The 18,275-nt window shown below is 43.9% G+C and overlaps 1 protein-coding gene across 2 annotated transcripts in view; it reads left to right on the top strand.

The window, feature by feature from the left end:
* LOC139263206 (EF-hand calcium-binding domain-containing protein 6) overlaps positions 1-18,275 on the top strand; it is a 166,099-nt gene that overhangs the window by 48,174 nt on the left and 99,650 nt on the right. For both annotated transcript variants that reach the window (XM_070878940.1, XM_070878950.1), the window contains exons 7-11: positions 511-648; positions 5,041-5,183; positions 6,842-6,984; positions 11,001-11,197; positions 12,553-12,660. In XM_070878940.1, the coding sequence (XP_070735041.1) occupies positions 511-648; positions 5,041-5,183; positions 6,842-6,984; positions 11,001-11,197; positions 12,553-12,660 (729 nt within the window). The remainder of the gene's footprint in view (positions 1-510; positions 649-5,040; positions 5,184-6,841; positions 6,985-11,000; positions 11,198-12,552; positions 12,661-18,275) is intronic.

Raw genomic sequence — 18,275 nt, 5'->3', positions numbered from 1 at the left:
CTTAGGTTTCTCTGCCTTCCACTTTTACTTTTCTTCTTTCTATCTTTTGCTTCTGCCCTCATTCTACTTCCCTCTGTCTCCCTGCATAGGTTCCCATTCCCCTGCCATATTAGTTTAACTCCTCCCCAACAGCACTAGCAAACACTCCCCCTAGGACATTAGTTCCGGTCCTGCCCAGGTGCAGGCCGTCCTGTTTGTACTGGTCCCACCACCTCCAGAACCGGTTCAAATGTTCCAGGAATTTGAATCCCTCCCTTCTACACCACTCCTCAAGCCATGTATTCATCTGAGCTATATTCATCTAACCAAGGTTGCAATGCCATTAAAAAGAATGAAGCCTGCCTGGCTGCTGTCATCATTAATTTTGTAATTTGACAAGCAGTGATGGTAGGGTTTATTTGCCTGACTGATTAAATATAAATTGTGTATGAATTATATGAAATCTAGTTATTGGTTCTGTTACAAAGGGTTTTTCAATGATTCTATTTGCAATGCCCTATCTAATGTTAGGATTTTAGACTTGACTGAAGTCCTGCCTCAGAAGAACACTGAAGGACCTGTTAGGATGCTTGTTCCCGAGTTCAGGGACATGTTGAAGCAACTGGGTTATCACCTGGAAGATGAGGAGTTTGAAAAGTTGTGGAGAAGGTAAGCATGGATAACTCATCTGATCCCCCCACCCTTCACTTAAAGTTTAGAATAGAAATGTTGCTTGAATATCAGCAAACAAATGCTTAACACATTCATTTGACAATCCTTTGCTACTGTAGTGAAAGCATTATCCCATTTAAATGACCTCGATTCAAGTTTCTGTTCAAATAGTGAACAAAAGAATTCAGGGCGAATGCACTGGCTATTTGTTCACTTGTATTTGCACAGCTTAATTTCAAGGCCTTTGAGTCAAGATTTTAAAGATCGTTTTGCCATCAAACATGCCTATTACAAGCAAAGTCTAAAGAAACAACCTGCATGTTATTTTTGGTTCATTTAAGAACATAAGAAATAGGAACAGGAGTAGGCCATATGGCCCCTCGAGCCTGCTCCACCATTCAATAAGACCATGACTGATCTGATCATGGACTCAGCTCCAATTCCCCGCCCGCTCCCCATAACCTCTTGTCCCCTTATCGTTTAAGAAACTGTCTATTTCTGTCTTAAATTTATTCAATGTCCCAACTTCCACAGTTCTCTGAGGTAGTGAATTCCACAGATTTACAACCCTCTGACAGAAGAAATTTCTCCTCATCTCTGTTTTAACTGGGCGGCCCCTTATTCTAAGATCATGCCCTCTATTTCTGCTGATATTCTGATTTTTTTAACTAGTGAAGGATTGATACTAGGCCAATTTTGCAAAATTGCACTCCCAGCATGGAGCCTCACCTACCGGGGCCACATATCAGGAATTCACTTCCCACAAATTGATGGGTGGAAAATCGTGCGAAGCAAACACCAATATTCCCAATACGTGCTCCTTGTAAGTGAGGCTCTGTGCCAGGAGCAGGATTTCATAAGATGGGCTCCACTGCGTTCAAGAGTGTAAGTTAGATTGAATGAGAAATTCAGGGAAGTTCCAGGGTTCATGAATGTGGCCCTGAAGATCCATGGCTTCCATCCTGGCATAAGTGCTGTGATGCGGCCAGCTGTGACCTCTGCCACTGACCCTGCCAAAGTTCTTGGGGCTATGGGGAGGTCCCCTATATTGTATGGCAGTGGCAGACACCTGCACGACTAGGGCTGTATAGAGATATAGAAACATAGAAAATAGGTGCAGGAGTAGGCCATTCGGCCCTTCGAGCCTGCACCGCCATTCAATGAGTTCATGGCTGAACACGCAACTTCAGTACCCCATTCCTGCTTTCTCACCATACCCCTTGATCCCCCTAGTAGTAAGGACTACATCCAACTCCTTTTTGAATATATTTAGTAAATTGACCTCAACAACTTTCTGTGGTAGAGAATTCCACAGATTCACCACTCTCTGGGTAAAGACGTTTCCCCTCATCTCGGTCCTAAATGGCTTACCCCTTATCCTTAGACTGTGACCCCTGGTTCTGGACTTTCCCAACATTGGGAACATTCTTCCTGCATCTAACCTGTCCAAACCCGTCAGAATTTTAAATGTTTCTATGAAATCCCCTCTCATTCTTGTGAACTCCAGTGAATACAAGCCCAGTTGATCCAGTCTTTCTTGATAGGTCAGTCCCGCCATCCCGGGAATCAGTCTGGTGAACCTTCGCTGCACTCCCTCAATAGCAAGAATGTCCTTCCTCAAGTTAGGAGACCAAAACTGTACACAATACTCCAGGTGTGGCCTCACCAAGGCCCTGAACAACTGTAGTAACACCCCAGTATCTGGGGAACCTGCCCGCCAAGGAGTGGGCGGAAAGGGGTGAGTGCTGGATCCCTACTCACCCAACAGGAAATGTCCTGACGCTACTTTCAGCAGCCCCAGTTTTAAGGGTGCAGCATGTAAAAAAAAAATTAAGAAACCGGTTCTTCTTAGGTGGTCTAGACCATAATCCAAGCCTGAACTTCCGGTTGCCTCCCGCTCCACTGTTTGGAGGGATGTTACGCCTAATCTCACCGCCAACACTAAATCCGTATCGTCTCAGGGCCTGGAAAGTGGGAACCCCCAACCTGGGGGGACCCTCAACCTAGGCCCTGCTCCCTCTTATACCAGTGGTCTTGTGTGGGTTGGGTGGAAGCTCCACCCCCAACAGGGCACCCCGGAAGTTCCAGTGCAACCCGGTATATCTGGGTCCTGGTCAAAGTTACAGCTGTCCCGTTGCATTCCCGATGACATTATGGTAAGAGTGCACCAGAAGGGTTACAGATTTTCCGAGCCTGTGTCTCTGCTCTTGCACATTGCCACTCAGTAACTCTTCCAAGCTCTCGCGCCCTTTAAACAAAACTTGTTTAAAGAAATAAAGGGCTAGATTTTCCTATCATTTTCGGCGGGTTCTCGCCGATTTTCTCGGCGCTACAGCTGTTTTTCCGCCCGGCGAAAGTTTCCCCCTTAGTTTTTTAATGGTATCGCCCACATCTGAACATGCCCGCCGGGACCAAACCGCCGACATGCAACGGCGAGAAAAATCGCCAGAGAGTAAGTTTGGCCTCAATCGCCAACGTCCAGATCGCCGAGAGAACCGCCCTGTAAAAAGCTGCTTAAACAGGCCGGTAGGTGAATACTCTGCAAAGAAAGGCAAGTTAAAGGTTCTTTTTTTTAAATTTCACAACGGCGATTAGACGTACAAGTGTCTTGGGAATGCTTTTTACGTTTTTATTTATTTTTTTATTGACATTTTTTTTAAAGTTTTCCCTCTCCCTAGGCCCAACCGCAGCCTCGGACTAAATTTTAAATATTTACTGTCCATTCCGGTAAGAACCGCCCATTTCACTTAGTTTCCCCTTAACTGCCGAGAAAACCGCCGACAATAAAGGTGCAAAACCCATTTTAGTTTTAATTAGTTTAAACATAAAAGTTGAAATTCTCGCCAGCATTACTCACCAAACGTTAGCGGTTTTTCTGAGTGGGCAATCGAGCATTGAGGGGCTCATAGGAAAGTCTAGCCCCACGTAAAATTAACATGAGGTTATTTAAGCTAACGCTCATTCCTTGGAACTCATCTGTAGAAAGGAATAAAGATTGCTGATTTTCACCCTTTCTGAAATATTGATTGTAAATGCAGTTAATGCGTGTATGATTATGTGAAATGAAATTCAGTGGATTTGTTGTAACATATGCACTCACTACAAATTGTAATTTTTATTCAGAAACATTGCTCTTTCCAACGCAAAGGACATGAATGTATTTTGCATACATTTAAAGAAACTGGCAATCCAGAAATCAAGCATTAAATTGCTATCCCTATGTAAGGCCTTACCCCGGTGTACAATGTTGGGAAAACACAGAATCATAGCTGACCACAAAAAGCATTTGTTAAAGCAGTTTAATCTTATTAAATTTCATGAGGTGAAAAACATACAACATTTTAAAATTGAGCGTGAAAAATGCGATCATATATACTTACGTATGAAGTGAGTCTTCAAAATTCTGTCTGAAAAGAATTCATGATCCTCATATAAGACATAGATCAACATTACAAAGCTTCTATCCAACAAGAATCCTATCTTTATGTTGGCTGTTCTCCACAAGTACATTTTTTCTCTCGCTTTCCACATTTCAACCAGCACATTCCTATCAACTGTTGCTCTATTCCTCCAGTGTTGTTATATTTAAATAACAACTTTCTCCTGATTTCAGTCCTGGCTCTGGCTGTTGAGGTTTTAAATCTCCTCTCCCTGCCTCTATCCTGCTGGGCTGTCTGCAGTTTTAAATAAGCAGCAAGCCCAGAAAATGCTGCAGTGTATATGTCGTATATGCAGACTATGGATGTACTCTCTGTGTCGTCACTGTGGGGTTGCATAAGATGGAGACTTGTTTGCCTGATGTACTATCAATAAGGTTTACAATATGTATATACATGCTGGCACCACTAGAGGGTGCAACTGGTGGAGACCGGGGGTTTCCTGCCCTGGTGGCAGGGCCCAGTATAAAAGGCTGCACACCATGCTTGTGCATCACTCTGGAGTTAGAAATAAAGGACCAAGGTTACAACACATTGCCTCGTGGAGTCATTTATAAGTTACAGACATAACAGTAAATTTGGCAATTGCAAAACTCACTGTGCGTCAGTTCCTCTGCTTCAGCACGAAGGTGCAACTCCCATTTTCTCACCGGGCGATTAGTTTTAATTAGTTTAAACATAAAAATGGAAATTCTCGCCAGCGTTACTCACCAAACGTTAGTGGTTTTTCTGAATGGGCAATTGGGCATTGAGGGGCTCATAGGAAAGTTTCCCTAATGGACTCTGACAGCTCAAGTGATAAGCTTGGAGCAGCATTTTCTCTTGTATTATTTGACTTTGTGACTATAATTGCTCAGATCTGACTCGTGGTCGGTTCAAACTGAACCAAATCCATAATCTGACCCTAGATGGTTCTCACATCCCTGCACCCTGCCTCTTTCCATTCCAACAGATATGATACCGATGGTCTTGGTGTTATTAAAGGAGAGGTGCTAATGAGGAAACTCGGAAATGAATTCAGGAACGGAATGGCACCCAACAGGGAAGGCTCTGCTCGAAGCTCATGTGAACAAATGAGTTTGGAAGACTCACCAAGTAAGTGCCTGGTCTCGCCACAAGCACATGTGAGGGATGGTCGAGTGATTGTGGTACATTGAAGATCCAACATAGTCAGGGGTAAATTTAACCTAATCTGCCTGGTGGAAAATGGATCGGTCACCCGTTTTACATCCCACCCCTGACTTCAATGGAAAGCAAAAGCGGGTGGATTGTAAAAAGGCCATCTGATCCGATCCAATCCATTCCCCCCCCCCCTCCCCCCCGAGTGGGTTAGGTTACACTGACCCCACAGTGCGGCACAGAGTGACAGAATGATGGTTTGTGCTCATTTGCCGCTTTCTCATTTGGATTTGTAGGATATGATGAATGGCAAAATGGACCTGTGATGACACCATTGCAGAATGTAACAGTACATTATTGGTTATGAAAAGACCTGTGTCTCAATTGGCTGGTCTACTGATAAGAGTATGGGACTCCCAGCCATAGTCATGAATTTGAAACCTAGTCATGGATGACATTCCAGTTTTTTTCTTCTTTCAGATGGTAGTAGCAAAGTAAATCAAATATCAATATCTAAGTCAGATATCCAGGCCAAGGCTTCCGGTGTAACAGCCTGGATATCCTGTAGGCAGCCTGCAAATTTCCTCTGAGGGCAGTGCTCAATGATGTGCTCCAGGGTCTGATTAGGAGCTCCACAGTCGCATGGTGGGGATGCTTTAACCTTCCACCTATGGAGAAGGTGGCAGCATCTACCACGACCAGTTCTGAGGCTGTTGGTGGTTCTCCACTGTTTGCGAGGAAGGTTTGACATTCCAGTTCATTTATGCTTACTGAAGGAAAAAAGAACAAGAACTAGCAGGAGAGGAGAAGAGCTGGTTCCACAGTACCCAATGCTGCATGATTCTAGAGTCGTATGGACAATGTATGTAGAATTGTTTGGAATTATGCAATCCTCTGCAGAAATGCTCTAATGCCTGTGTTTTTTTCAACATTTATATAAATGTAAGTTGCTATTGTAAATTTTGCAAAGTACAGGTGTTATCACCCAGACTTTATACTAGCTCTGGAATTCCCTGCCTAAACCTCTCCGCCTCTCTACCTCTCTTTTCTCCTTTAAGATGCTCCTTAAAACCCACCTGCCCTGATATTTCCTTATGTGGCTCAATGTCAGATTTTGTTTGATAACATTCCTGTGAAGCGCCTTGGGACATTTTATTATGTTAAAGGCATTATATAAATACAAGTTATTATTGTTGTTAGGGTATTTGTGCAGAAGATTGTGGGTAATGCTAAACATTTACTACCCAAGCACTAACACACCTACTTTCATCGTGTGCTGAGATACTGAAGCCACTGAATGAGATGGAAGCTCACATTATCCAAATGAATGAACTAATAAGTAAACACGTATAATCAGTGATTCCGGTGTTACTTCCACCAGTGACAAACTGAGGGGATTGGTGAGAAAAGCTCACACGATAACAATCACATTCAGGAGGCAAAGAACTTGGACATTTTTGTTGGAATTTATAAGAGGAAACAATTAGTTATGATTCTCAGAAGGGCGATTCTATAAAGCCTGGGTGATAAAAATACCCCCCAGAAAATCAACCTTCTCCACAAATACCTGTTTGGAGAAAGGCCACCAGAGCCCTGTATCCTGTATTCTGAAATGTTCATTCCTGTCCTCCCAGGACTGACTCGGACCCTGACCAAAGCAGAGCACGAGAGGAAAGCTTCTCTTGATATCGAAAAATGGCTGAAAGACAAATTCAGGGAAGGTTATAACCTCATGAAGGAAGAGTTTGAAAAGTATGACACAGAGGAAACAGGCAAGGTAAGAAATATTGAGAGTGTTTTTTTTACAGCCGTTGTAAAAGTGTAGTATCTTAATCATATTGTAGCCAATCAAAATGGTAAGTATTGCTAATACTGAAGGGGTAATGCTTCATGGCAAGTGTTTCTGATTTTATGTTTGTTTAGAGGCACACAGTAAGATGAAACAACTTGCATTGAAATACATTTTCACACTACTTGTGTATTTTTTTCATTTGTTCTTGGGATGTGGGGCAACGGACATTTCCAGCACAGACACGATGGGCTGAATGGCCTCCTTCCGTGCCTTAAACTTCTATGATTCTATGTACGCTGGCAAGATAACGTTAATTGGCCTACCCTGGTGGGCATTAAGAGTCAATCACATTGAAATACATTGTCACGTCAAATGTGTACGATGTCATCATGACCATGATTGAAATGATTCCTGATTCTTCTCCCTGCTCCAAACAAAACAAGCTTTCTCAGAAACTTTTTAATGAACACATTTCATTGATGCAAGAATTGGAGTATAACTGAAGTTTAGGTTTAACAAACAGGACATGATGGATGTCCCTGGAACACTGTGGAACCGCCGAGAAGAGGTAGTTTCAAGATACACTTAAACAACTTTAGCATCAGTGAGAAGTGTTTTCTACTTCATATTGATGCTAACGCCGTCGAGTAAATTTCCCGGCATGGAGCTTACATAAGAATTAGGAACAGGAGTAGGCCATCTAGCCCCTCGAGCCTGCTCCGCCATTCAACAAGATCATGGCTGATCTGGCCGTGGACTCAGCTCCACTTACCCGCCCGCTCCCCATAACCCTTAATTCCCTTATTGGTTAAAAATCTATCTATCTGTGATTTGAATACATTCAATGAGCTAGCCTCAACTGCTTCCTTGGGCAGAGAATTCCACAGATTCACAACCCTCTGGGAGAAGAAATTCCTTCTCAACTCGGTTTTAAATTGGCTCCCCTGTATTTTGAGTCTATGCCCCCTAGTTCTAGTCTCCCCGACCAGTGGAAACAACCTCTCTGCCTCTATCTTGTCTATCCCTTTCATTATTTTAAATGTTTCTATAAGATCCCCCCTCATCCTTCTGAACTCCAACGAGTAAAGACCCAGTCTACTCAATCTATCATCATAAGGTAACCCCCTCATCTTCAGAATCAGCCTAGTGAATCGTCTCTGTACCCCCTCCAAAGCTCGTATATCCTTCCTTAAGTAAGGTGACCAAAACTGCACGCAGTACTCCAGGTGCGGCCTCACCAATACCCTATACTGTTGCAGCAGGACCTCCCTGCTTTTGTACTCCATCCCTCTCGCAATGAAGGCCAACATTCCATTCGTCTTCCTGATTACCTGCTGTACCTGCAAACTAACTTTTTGGGATTCATGCAAAAGGACCCCCAGGTCCCTCTGCACCGCAGCATGTTGTAATTTCTCCCCATTCAAATAATATTCTCTTTTACTGTTTTTTTTTCCAAGGTGGATGACCTCACACTTTCCGACATTGAATGGGCCAAACCTTAGCCCATTCGCTTAACCTATCTAAATCTCTTTGCAGCTTCTCTGTGTCCTCTACACAACCCGCTTTCCCACTAATCTTTGTGTCATCTTCAAATTTTGTTACACTACACTCTGTCCCCTCTTCCAGTTCATCTATATATATTGTAAACAGTTGTGGTCCCAGCACCGATCCCTGTGGCACACCACTAACCACCGATTTCCAACCGGAAAAGGACCCATTTATCCCGACTCTCTGCTTTCTGTTCGCCAGCCAATTCTCGATCCATGCTAATACATTTCCTCTGACTCCGCGTACCTTTATCTTCTGCAGTAACCTTTTGTGTGGCACCTTATCGAATCCTTTTGGAAATCTAAATACACCACATCCATTGGTACACCTCTATCCACCATGCTCGTTATATCCTCAAAGAATTCCAGTAAATTAGTTAAGCATGATTTCCCCTTCATGAATCCATGTTGCGTCTGCTTGATTGCACTATTCCTATCTAGATGTCCCGCTATTTCTTCCTTAATGATAGCTTCAAGCATTTTCCCCACTACAGATGTTAAACTAACTGGCCTATAGTTACCTGCATTTTATCTGCCCCCGTTTTTAAACAGAGGCGTTACATTAGCTGCTTTCCAATCCGCTGGTACCTCCCCAGAGTCCAGAGAATTTTGGTAGATTATAACGAATGCATCTGCTATAACTTCCACCATCTCTTTTAATACCCTAGGATGCATTTCATCAGGACTCAGGGGTCTACCTTGAGTCCCATTAGCCTGTCCAGCACTACCCCCCTAGTGATACTGATTGTCTCAAGGTCCTCCCTTCCCACATTCCTGTGACCAGCAATTTTTGGCATGGTTTTTGTGTCTTCCACTGTGAAGACCGAAGCAAAATAATTGTTTCAGGTCTCAGCCATTTCCACATTTTCCATTATTAAATCCCCCTTCTCACCTTCTAAGGGACCAACATTTACTTTAGTCACTCTTTTCCGTTTTATTTTTTGTAAAAGCTTTTACTATCTGTTTTTATGTTTTGCGCAAGTTTACTTTCGTAATGTATCTTTCCTTTCTTTATTGCTTTCTTAGTCATTCTTTGCTGACGTTTAAAATTCTCCTAATCTTCTAGTTTCCCACTAACCTTGGCCACCTTATACGCATTGGTTTTTAATTTGATACTCTCCTTTATTTCCTTGGTTATCCATGGCTAGTTATCCCTTCTCTTACTGCCCTTCTTTTTCACTGGAATATATTTTTGTTGAACACTATGAAAGAGTTCCTTAAAAGTGCTCCACTGTTCCTCAATTGTGCCACTGTTTAGTCTGTGTTCCTAGTCTACTTTAGCCAACTCTGCCCTCATCCCACTGTAGTCCCCTTTGTTTAAGCATAGTATGCTCGTTTGAGACACTACTTCCTCACCCTCAATCTGTATTACAAATTCAACCATACTGTGATCACTCATTCCGAGAGGATTAATGCATTGGGAGTCATAGCTGGAATTCAGGTGCCATGGGCTCATGATTTCAAAAGGAAGTTAATGGACAGAAAATTATGGGTCCCTCTATTTGGCACACATTAAATCCCAATTATCCGCCTATGGTGGATAGCTCTGTACGAGAATGCTAATAGTTTTTGGACACGAAGAAAATCAAGGGTGATCACATTATCACATTTCAACAGTGATTACACTCCAACAGTACTTCATTGGCTGTAAAGTGCTTTGAGACATCCAGTGGTTGTGAAAGGCGCTATATAAATACAAGTCTTTCTTTAAGGGATATTTCGATAGGGCAGGAAAATGGAATTGAGGTAGAAGATCAGCCATGATATTGAATGGTGGGGCAAGCTCGAGGGACCGAATTCCTGCTCCTATTTCTGATGTTATTATGCAAAGGCAAAAATTTATCCCATAGCAAAAATTGGGCCCTTAATCCATAGTGAGTTTGAAATTGAATTGAGTGTAAATCTAGTAAGGTGTCAAATCAGGCATACAAGTTGCCATGGGGTCTTTTGAACCTCTGGCTACTTTTTACACCTACTTGTAATCAATCACAGTGCAGACCTCGTCTTCTGCTCTGTCTAAACATTCAAAAGTAACTGCTGGGAGAGGAGCTCTGTGCATTTGTATAAACAAACTTGCACAGAGCTTCTTCTGGGTAGCAGGATTCATGTTTCAGCTAGGTAGTGTAAACTTGGGTAGCTGAAATTTGAGCTGCAGCTACTAGCCTCAGGCTGGCAATTGTATTATAAATGAACAATCAGACTGTAACTGTAACCAGAGTAGAGGCTTTAAGAATCCATGGGCAGAACTCTGCTTTACCTCATTAAAGGGCACGGTAACACCACATTGAAAGTGGGTACTATTGTCAAACCAGGACGTACAATATAACCAATGAATGTTTATGCATAAATATCGCTTTGTACCATTTGTCTTGAATATGGGATCTACCAATAATAACAATTCAATGGTTTCAAAATTATTTTAAGCCATGTCTTTTTCTCCACCTGTATTACCAGGTATTACACAGAGACTTTCTGACTGTCCTGGCAACCTTTGGCCTGCACCTGAAAGATGAACATTTTCACCTTTTTCTGGCACGATGCAATCTTGAAAACAGCAAAGCTGGTGTCAAGTACATTGACTTCCTCAGAAACTTCCAGGACCGGAGTGAGAAGGGGATTCCGCATAAAATCCTGAACAATCCGAAGCACAAGTTAGTGGGTTCTCTGTTCTGACGATGTCGGTTAGACTTCGCCATATCACACCTGTGATCTTATAACTTCTCCGCCCATGTTAACCTAGGAAACTAACAAAGCTGACCAATAGCTTCAAAAGAAAGCTGACCCGTTCCCCCAAAAGACTGGTAACTTAAGAACAGTCTTGACAAATAGTTACACAATCTTTGAGATTTAAACTGTAGCTGCACAAAACATTCCTTCACTGTTTTAGAGTGAGGGGTGAAAATAGGTTGAACTGCAATCACTCTTGTCACTCTTGTCATGTAGCCAAACATGGCAGCCACTTTGCACACAGCAAGGTTCCACCAACAGAAAAGGAATGACCAGATAATCATGTTTTTAGTGGTGTTGGATGAGGAAGAAGAGTTCTCCCGCAGGTCGGGGCCATAAAAGGAGCGGCGAGCAGAGGCCCTGGGAGCAGCGTGGAGATGCCTTTTAGCACTACACTCACGTGTCAGTGTAGATAATATTGGATCTTCAACCCACAACCTTACAGTAGCCATCTCCAATGGAGGTAAGAGCTGCCCTCCCAGTTCCCAGCACAACATATTCTCCATAGATCCTCTGCAAACATTGGCTGGCATCCAGATGCATCTCATGGTGGTTCTACCAGGTACAGCTGTGGTGTGTCCCTGCATAAAAATGTAGGTTTGGCTCAGCAGTTGCCTCTGAGTCAGAAGGTTGTGGGTTCAAATCCCACTCCAGAGACTTGAGCATATAATTTAACCATACACTTCAGTTCAGTACTGAGGGAGTGCTGTACTGTCTTTAGGATGAGATATTAAACCGAGGTCTCATTTTCACCATCAGGTGGATGTAAAAGATCCCATAGTTAGAGATATAACAGGTTTTAAGCACGTACAGACGCAGGGGGAGGAGAGGGAAGAACAAAAGGGAAGGTCTGTGACAGGGTGGAAGGCAGAAGAGATTAAATGACAAAAGGGATGATGGTGCGAGGCAAAAGGGGATGCTTGGAGCAAGAGGTGGGTTTTATTCTGCTGCCTGCCAAATAGGACTAGTATCCCACCATTAATTCTGGATTTCAGTGGAACATTGGTTTTAGTTCCATATGTGTAGCAAAATTCATATTTACATGACATGAAATGTAGAAAATATTTGTAAACTCAGTTGTGTCTGTATCCGGATTACAGTTAAGATTGGCTATACACAATGAAAATCTGTCGCTCTTTTGGTGACTGGAGAATCTCCATTATTTAAGTGTGAACCTGCAAACACATGTTCAATATTTTAATAGTAGGGATGAGTATAACATTTTAATACTTTATTACTGAAATTATTTGATTTTAAAAAAAATATGCATTGTTTCTAGATTCAACTGTGAAGGGAGTATCAGCCTGTGCTCCACGGTGACTGCAATTGAAGCAAAACTGACAAGTCTCTTTCAGTCAGACTTCCTTGCACTTTTAGGCACCTTTCAGTAAGTACCTAATTGCTCTACATCCCGTTGAAAACTAATGTAACCCTTTTACCAGCGCAAGTGGAAGTTTTGGACATGCTTGCACTGGATGATATTGGCAGAACAACTTTGCACAACTATTTACTGCTGTGCAGCGTGGGGAATGAAAGCAACAGGTGCAGAGTGCAAAGGAATTTACAGGAACTTTGCATCTGGAAAGTGAGACTTGAGATGATGTATTTCTTACTATTAATAGGCAACATTTCACCAACTCCACATTATTTTCACTACACTGACATGCGGTTGATAAAATATATTGAGGGCGAAATTGCCCCTTTTTATAGCCCCGTTAGTGTCTCCGGGGGGTGTGAATGGGGCGCAAGGCAGTTTTTGCCTGGGGAGGGGAGGGGAGGGGGCACTACCACTTCCCGGAAAATTGCCCTGGAGGTTTGGGAGATGCTTTCCCGGCAGTGCCGCGCAACTGGCAATGACATCATTGCTTAATGCCCGGTGGGGGAAATTGCCCCGGGGGTCGTGACATCCGCTCACGGGGCGCTGTTTAAAGGGGAAGCATGCAGCGCCCCAGGCCGTCATCTTTATTTGTTGGCCGTCTCTTGGGTCGGCCCGACCATGGCGGTCCAAGCGTGGACCGGACCACCATCGTGCAGCCCGGCACCGCGTCTTGGTCTCAGTGCTGCTCTGGTGGGCCACCAAAATGTCATGCAGGATGCGCAGCGGCCCTCCCCTTTAATTCAAGGGGAGGGGCATTGTAACGCATCAGCGATAAAAGTCCTGGCCCTGGAAGGTTACAGCCCTCAATCGGGCCGAGGGGCAAATTCGCCCCCATTCTGTTTAAAGTTCACACTTCAGTATTTACGATATTATGTCGGTGCCTTCCCCAAACTTTCATCCATTATTCATACCTGTGATGTGTTTGCCAGTAGAAAATATACTCGAAGTTTGCTTTGTCTCACACTGCTGGATTGCAGCAGCCACACTAGATTTGCAGCAAAATCAACCTGAGAGAGAGAGAAGTTGACACAATGGAGCCTGTGTCATATTCTCAAACATTTGTAACTCTAATTATCAATGTATTTCTGCTGGGAAAAAAAACAGGCCCATGAAAGGCTTAATTTTTTTTAAACTACCTCTGACAATTATTTTGACAGCTGTAGCTTCCATTTTCCATTTTATTTTTGTATTAGCTGCTATCGACTGCTAAGCAATGATGTGATTGGAAAGTTCTTTAGATATATTCAAGAGGGAGTTAGATATGGCCCTTACGGCTAAGGAGATCAAGGGGTATGGAGAGAAAGCAGGAAAGGGGTACTGAGGTGAATGATCAGCCATGATCTTATTGAATGGTGGTGCAGGCTTGAAGGGCCGAATGGCCTACTCCTGCACCTATTTTCTATGTTTCTATGAAACGAACAGCTTTCACATCCTTTACTTCGAATCTGTATGTTACTTAACCACCTTTTAGTCATCATCATCATAGGCAGTCCCTCGAAGCAAGGATGACTTGCTTGCAAGCCAAAAAGGGATGAGTTCACAGGTGTTTCAATGTTCCAGATCCCGAACTAATATTCCAGATCCTGAACTACATCTTGAAGGGTGGAAGATGCCAGTGTGTGGATTTTACTGACGTGTGGTGGCTGGTGTCTTGACAGAGCTGGGTCTTGGTCCAGTGGCAAAGATTAACCAAGGAGACTGGAGACCAGCTCTGCTGCACGGACCGAGTGCGCGCACATATCACGGTGTGGGCTGGCCCGTGCTGCCCCTGGGCCCTCGCTTCTTCTGAGCCCCAAACTCACGCCTCTCCTAGGCCCCGGTCACTTCCCTCTACAAACTCTTGCCGCTCCTTCATCCCTCCTGCTGTGTCTGCCTACGCTGCAATCAGCGACCTGGCTTCACAGCCGTCGCCCTCCTGCAGCAGCACGTGCTGCTCCCTCCAATGGCCCCGGCCTGCTGATGGTCTTGCAGGCCGGGACTGCGCCGATTTCCGGGCCGGGCCGTCGCACGCTGCTCCCTCCAATGGCCCCACCTTTTAGTAATTGAGATGGGAAGGACCATAGCTATATAAAGCTCTAGTTAGACCCCATCCGGAGTACTGCGGGTGGGTGTTCTGTGCAGATTCACCAGAATGATACCAGGCTAAAAGGGTTGAATTATGAGGAGAGATTGCATAGACTCGGCTTGTAGTTCCTTGAGTATAGAAGATTAAGGGGTGGTCTAATTGAGGTGTTTAAGCTGATTAAAGGATTTGATAGGGTAAACAGAGAGAAACTATTTTCTCCGGTGGAGGAGTCCAGAAATCAAAGCTAAGCTGTTCAGACGTGAAGTCAGGAAACACTTCTTCACACAAAGGGTGGTGGAAATCTAGAACTCTTGCCCCCAAAAGGCTGTTGAGGCTGGGGGGTCAGTTGACAATTTCCAAACTAAGATTGATGGATTTTTGTTTGGCAAGGGTATTAAGGGCTACGGAACGAAGGCGGGCAAATAGAGTTAAAATACAGATCAGCCATGATCTAATTGAATAGCAGAACAGACTCGAGGTGCTGACTGGCTCACGCCAGTTCCTATGTTCCCTAGTATTTGAGAACTATTTGTAATTTTCTAGTAAAAATCAAACTGTAGTGAAAATTTAAGCAAAGTGCAAAGATTTGTAAAATAAAGTTCAAAAGTTGGACAAAAGTGACTAATAAGGACACTGCAAGTCACTGGAAGTTGCAGCTTTTGGGACATTTCTGAGATCTGATAAGGCATACTGAAATCTTTCATTTTTAATGTTCATAGTCCCTGTGTAAAAGATCCTTGTTCCCACCTTCCCCAATCTGGGGGGGGGGGCACTCCTGCAAATGATCGGCCGAGACTGGCAGAATGTAGCTTAGCTGTGGCCTGTGGACAAGGGACTCAGTCAGCTGCCATCTGATTGGGCAACGAGTGATGTACACTACAATTCTACCAGACATTTTGAATCTATACTCAATCTCAGTTTCCTGCCGACAGTGATCACAAGTGGTGTCGCGAGCAGCAGGAACGAATTTGTCGCTGACCTGAAAAAGTAAAGGACTGCCTCAATCATATCAGTGACAGTACAGCCCGATCAATGATATTAGTGATGTGGTCCTTTATTTTTGCCACCTTTATTTTTAGCGATATTTTCTTTTAAGTTCTCTACCCACCCCTTGCCTCACATCATTTAGTTGTGAGCCAGGTGAGTGGGCCTGCTCCCAGTCCTCTACTGATACTACTTTGCTGGCAGGATGGCTCAATGAACACTTTTCCTCTCCCTGTGGAGCAACACTTCACCTCGCCCAATGCCTTTCCTGACAGCCTGGCCAAGATTGGGAACTTGAATGGGGAACCTTGGACACAAACTGACAAACTATTACCCTAATATAACTATTACCCTGGCACATAGAAACATAGAAAATAGGTGCAGGAGTAGGCCATTCGGCCCTTCGAGCCAGTACCACCATTCAATAAGATCATGGCTGATCATTCACCTCAGTACCCCTTTCCCGCTTTCTCTCCATACCCCTTGATTCCTTTAGCCGTAAGGGCCACATCTAACTCCCTCTTGAATGTATCCAATGAACTGGCATCAACAACTCTCCGCGGTAGAGAATTCCACAGGTTAACAACTCTCTGAGTGAAGAGGTTTCTCCTCATCTCAGTCCAAAATGGCTTACCCCTTATCCATAGACTGTGTCCCAGGTTCTGGACTTCCCCAACATCGGGAGCATTCTTCTTGCATCTAACCTGTCCAGTCCCGTCAGAATTTTATATGTTTCTATGAGATCCCCTCTCATCTTTCTAAATTCCAATGAATACAGGCCCAGTCGATCCAGTCTCTCCTCATATGTCTGTCCTGCCATCCCGGGAATTAGTCTGGTGAACCTTCTCTGCACTTCCTCAATAGCAAGAACGTCCTTCCTCAGATTAGGAGACCAAAACTGAACACAATATTCCAGGTGAGGCCTCACCAAGGCCCTGCACAACTGCAGTAAGATCTCCCTGCTCCTATACTCAAATCCCCTAACTATAAAGGCCAACATACCATTTGCCTTCTTCACCGCCTGCTGTACCTGCATGCCAACTTTCAATGACTGATGTACCATGACACCCAGGTCTCATTGCACCTCCCCTTTTCCTAATCTGCCGCCATTTAGATAATATTCTGCCTTCATGTTTTTGCCACCAAAGTGGATAACCTCACATTCATCCACATTATACTGCATCTGCCTTGCATTTGCCCACTCACCTAACCTGTCCAAGTCACCCTGCAGCCTCTTAACATCCTCTTCACAGCTCACACCGCCATCCAGCTTAGTGTCATCTGCAAACTTGGAGATATTACACTCAATTCCTTCATCCAAATCATTGATGTATATTGTAAAGAGCTGGGGTCCCAGCACTGAGCCCTGCGGCACTCCACTAGTCACTGCCTGCCATTCTGAAAAGGACCCGTTAATCCCGACTCTCTGCTTCCTCTCTGCCAACCAGTTCTCTATCCACGTCAGTATATTACCCCCAATACGATGTGTTTAATTTTGCACACTAATCTCTTGTGTGGACCTTGTCAAAAGCCTTTTGAAAGTCCAAATACACCACATCTACTGGTTCTCCCTTGTCCACCTTACTAGTTACATCCTCAAAAAATGCCAAGCATGAGTTTCCTTTCATAAATCCATACTGACTTGGACCGATCCCCTCACTGCTTTCCAAATGCGCTGCTATTTCATCTTTAATAATTGATTCCAACATTTTCCCCACTATTGATGTCAGGCTAACTGGTCTATAATTACCCGTTTTCTCCCTCCTTTTTTAAAAAGTGGTGTTATATTAGCTACCCTCCAGTCCATAGGAACTGATCCCGATTCTACTTCCCTCTGTCTCCCTGCATAGGTTCCCATCCTCCTGCCATATTAGTTTAACCCCTTCCCAACAGCATGAGCAAACACTCCTCCTCGGACATTGGTTCCGGTCCTGCCCAGGTGCAGACCGTCCGATTTGTACTGGTCCCACCTCCCCCAGAACCGATTCCAATGTCCCAGGAATTTGAATCCCTCCCTTCTGCACCACTCCTCAAGCTACGTATTCATCTGAACTATCCTGTGATTCCTACTCTGACTAGCACATATCACTGGTAGCAATTTTGAGATTACTACCTTTTGAGGTCTTAATTTAACTCCTAGCTCCCTAAATTTGTCTCGTAGGACCACATCCCGTTTTTTACCTATATCGTTGATACCTATATGCACCACGACAACTGGCTGTTCACCCTCCCCCTCCAAAATGTCCTGCAGCCGCTCCGAGACATCCTTGTCAACCTATTATACTTCATATGTTGTTGTTGTTAATTCATTTATTTACATCGAACTTACAGCACAGAAACAGGCCATTCGGCCTAACATATTTTATTCCATATGTTGTCATTTTAATTTGGAATACTTGTACGGCACAGGTGTAAAGAATTGCAATAGAATTAGTGCAATCTATAACTGAAAGTGCAAACAGCAGCAGCAGCAAGAGGCACTATTTCCAGAAATAAGAACATAAGAAGTTTTGGCAACATGAAACCAGCATTAAGCCCAACAAACGTGTCCCTTTTTGATTGATCTCAACCCCAT

This window comes from Pristiophorus japonicus, chromosome 1 (genome assembly GCF_044704955.1).
Source record: "Pristiophorus japonicus isolate sPriJap1 chromosome 1, sPriJap1.hap1, whole genome shotgun sequence".
Lineage (NCBI taxonomy): Eukaryota > Metazoa > Chordata > Chondrichthyes > Pristiophoridae > Pristiophorus > Pristiophorus japonicus.
Note: the sequence above shows the minus strand (reverse complement) of the source record. Positions and strands in the feature narration are given on the sequence as shown.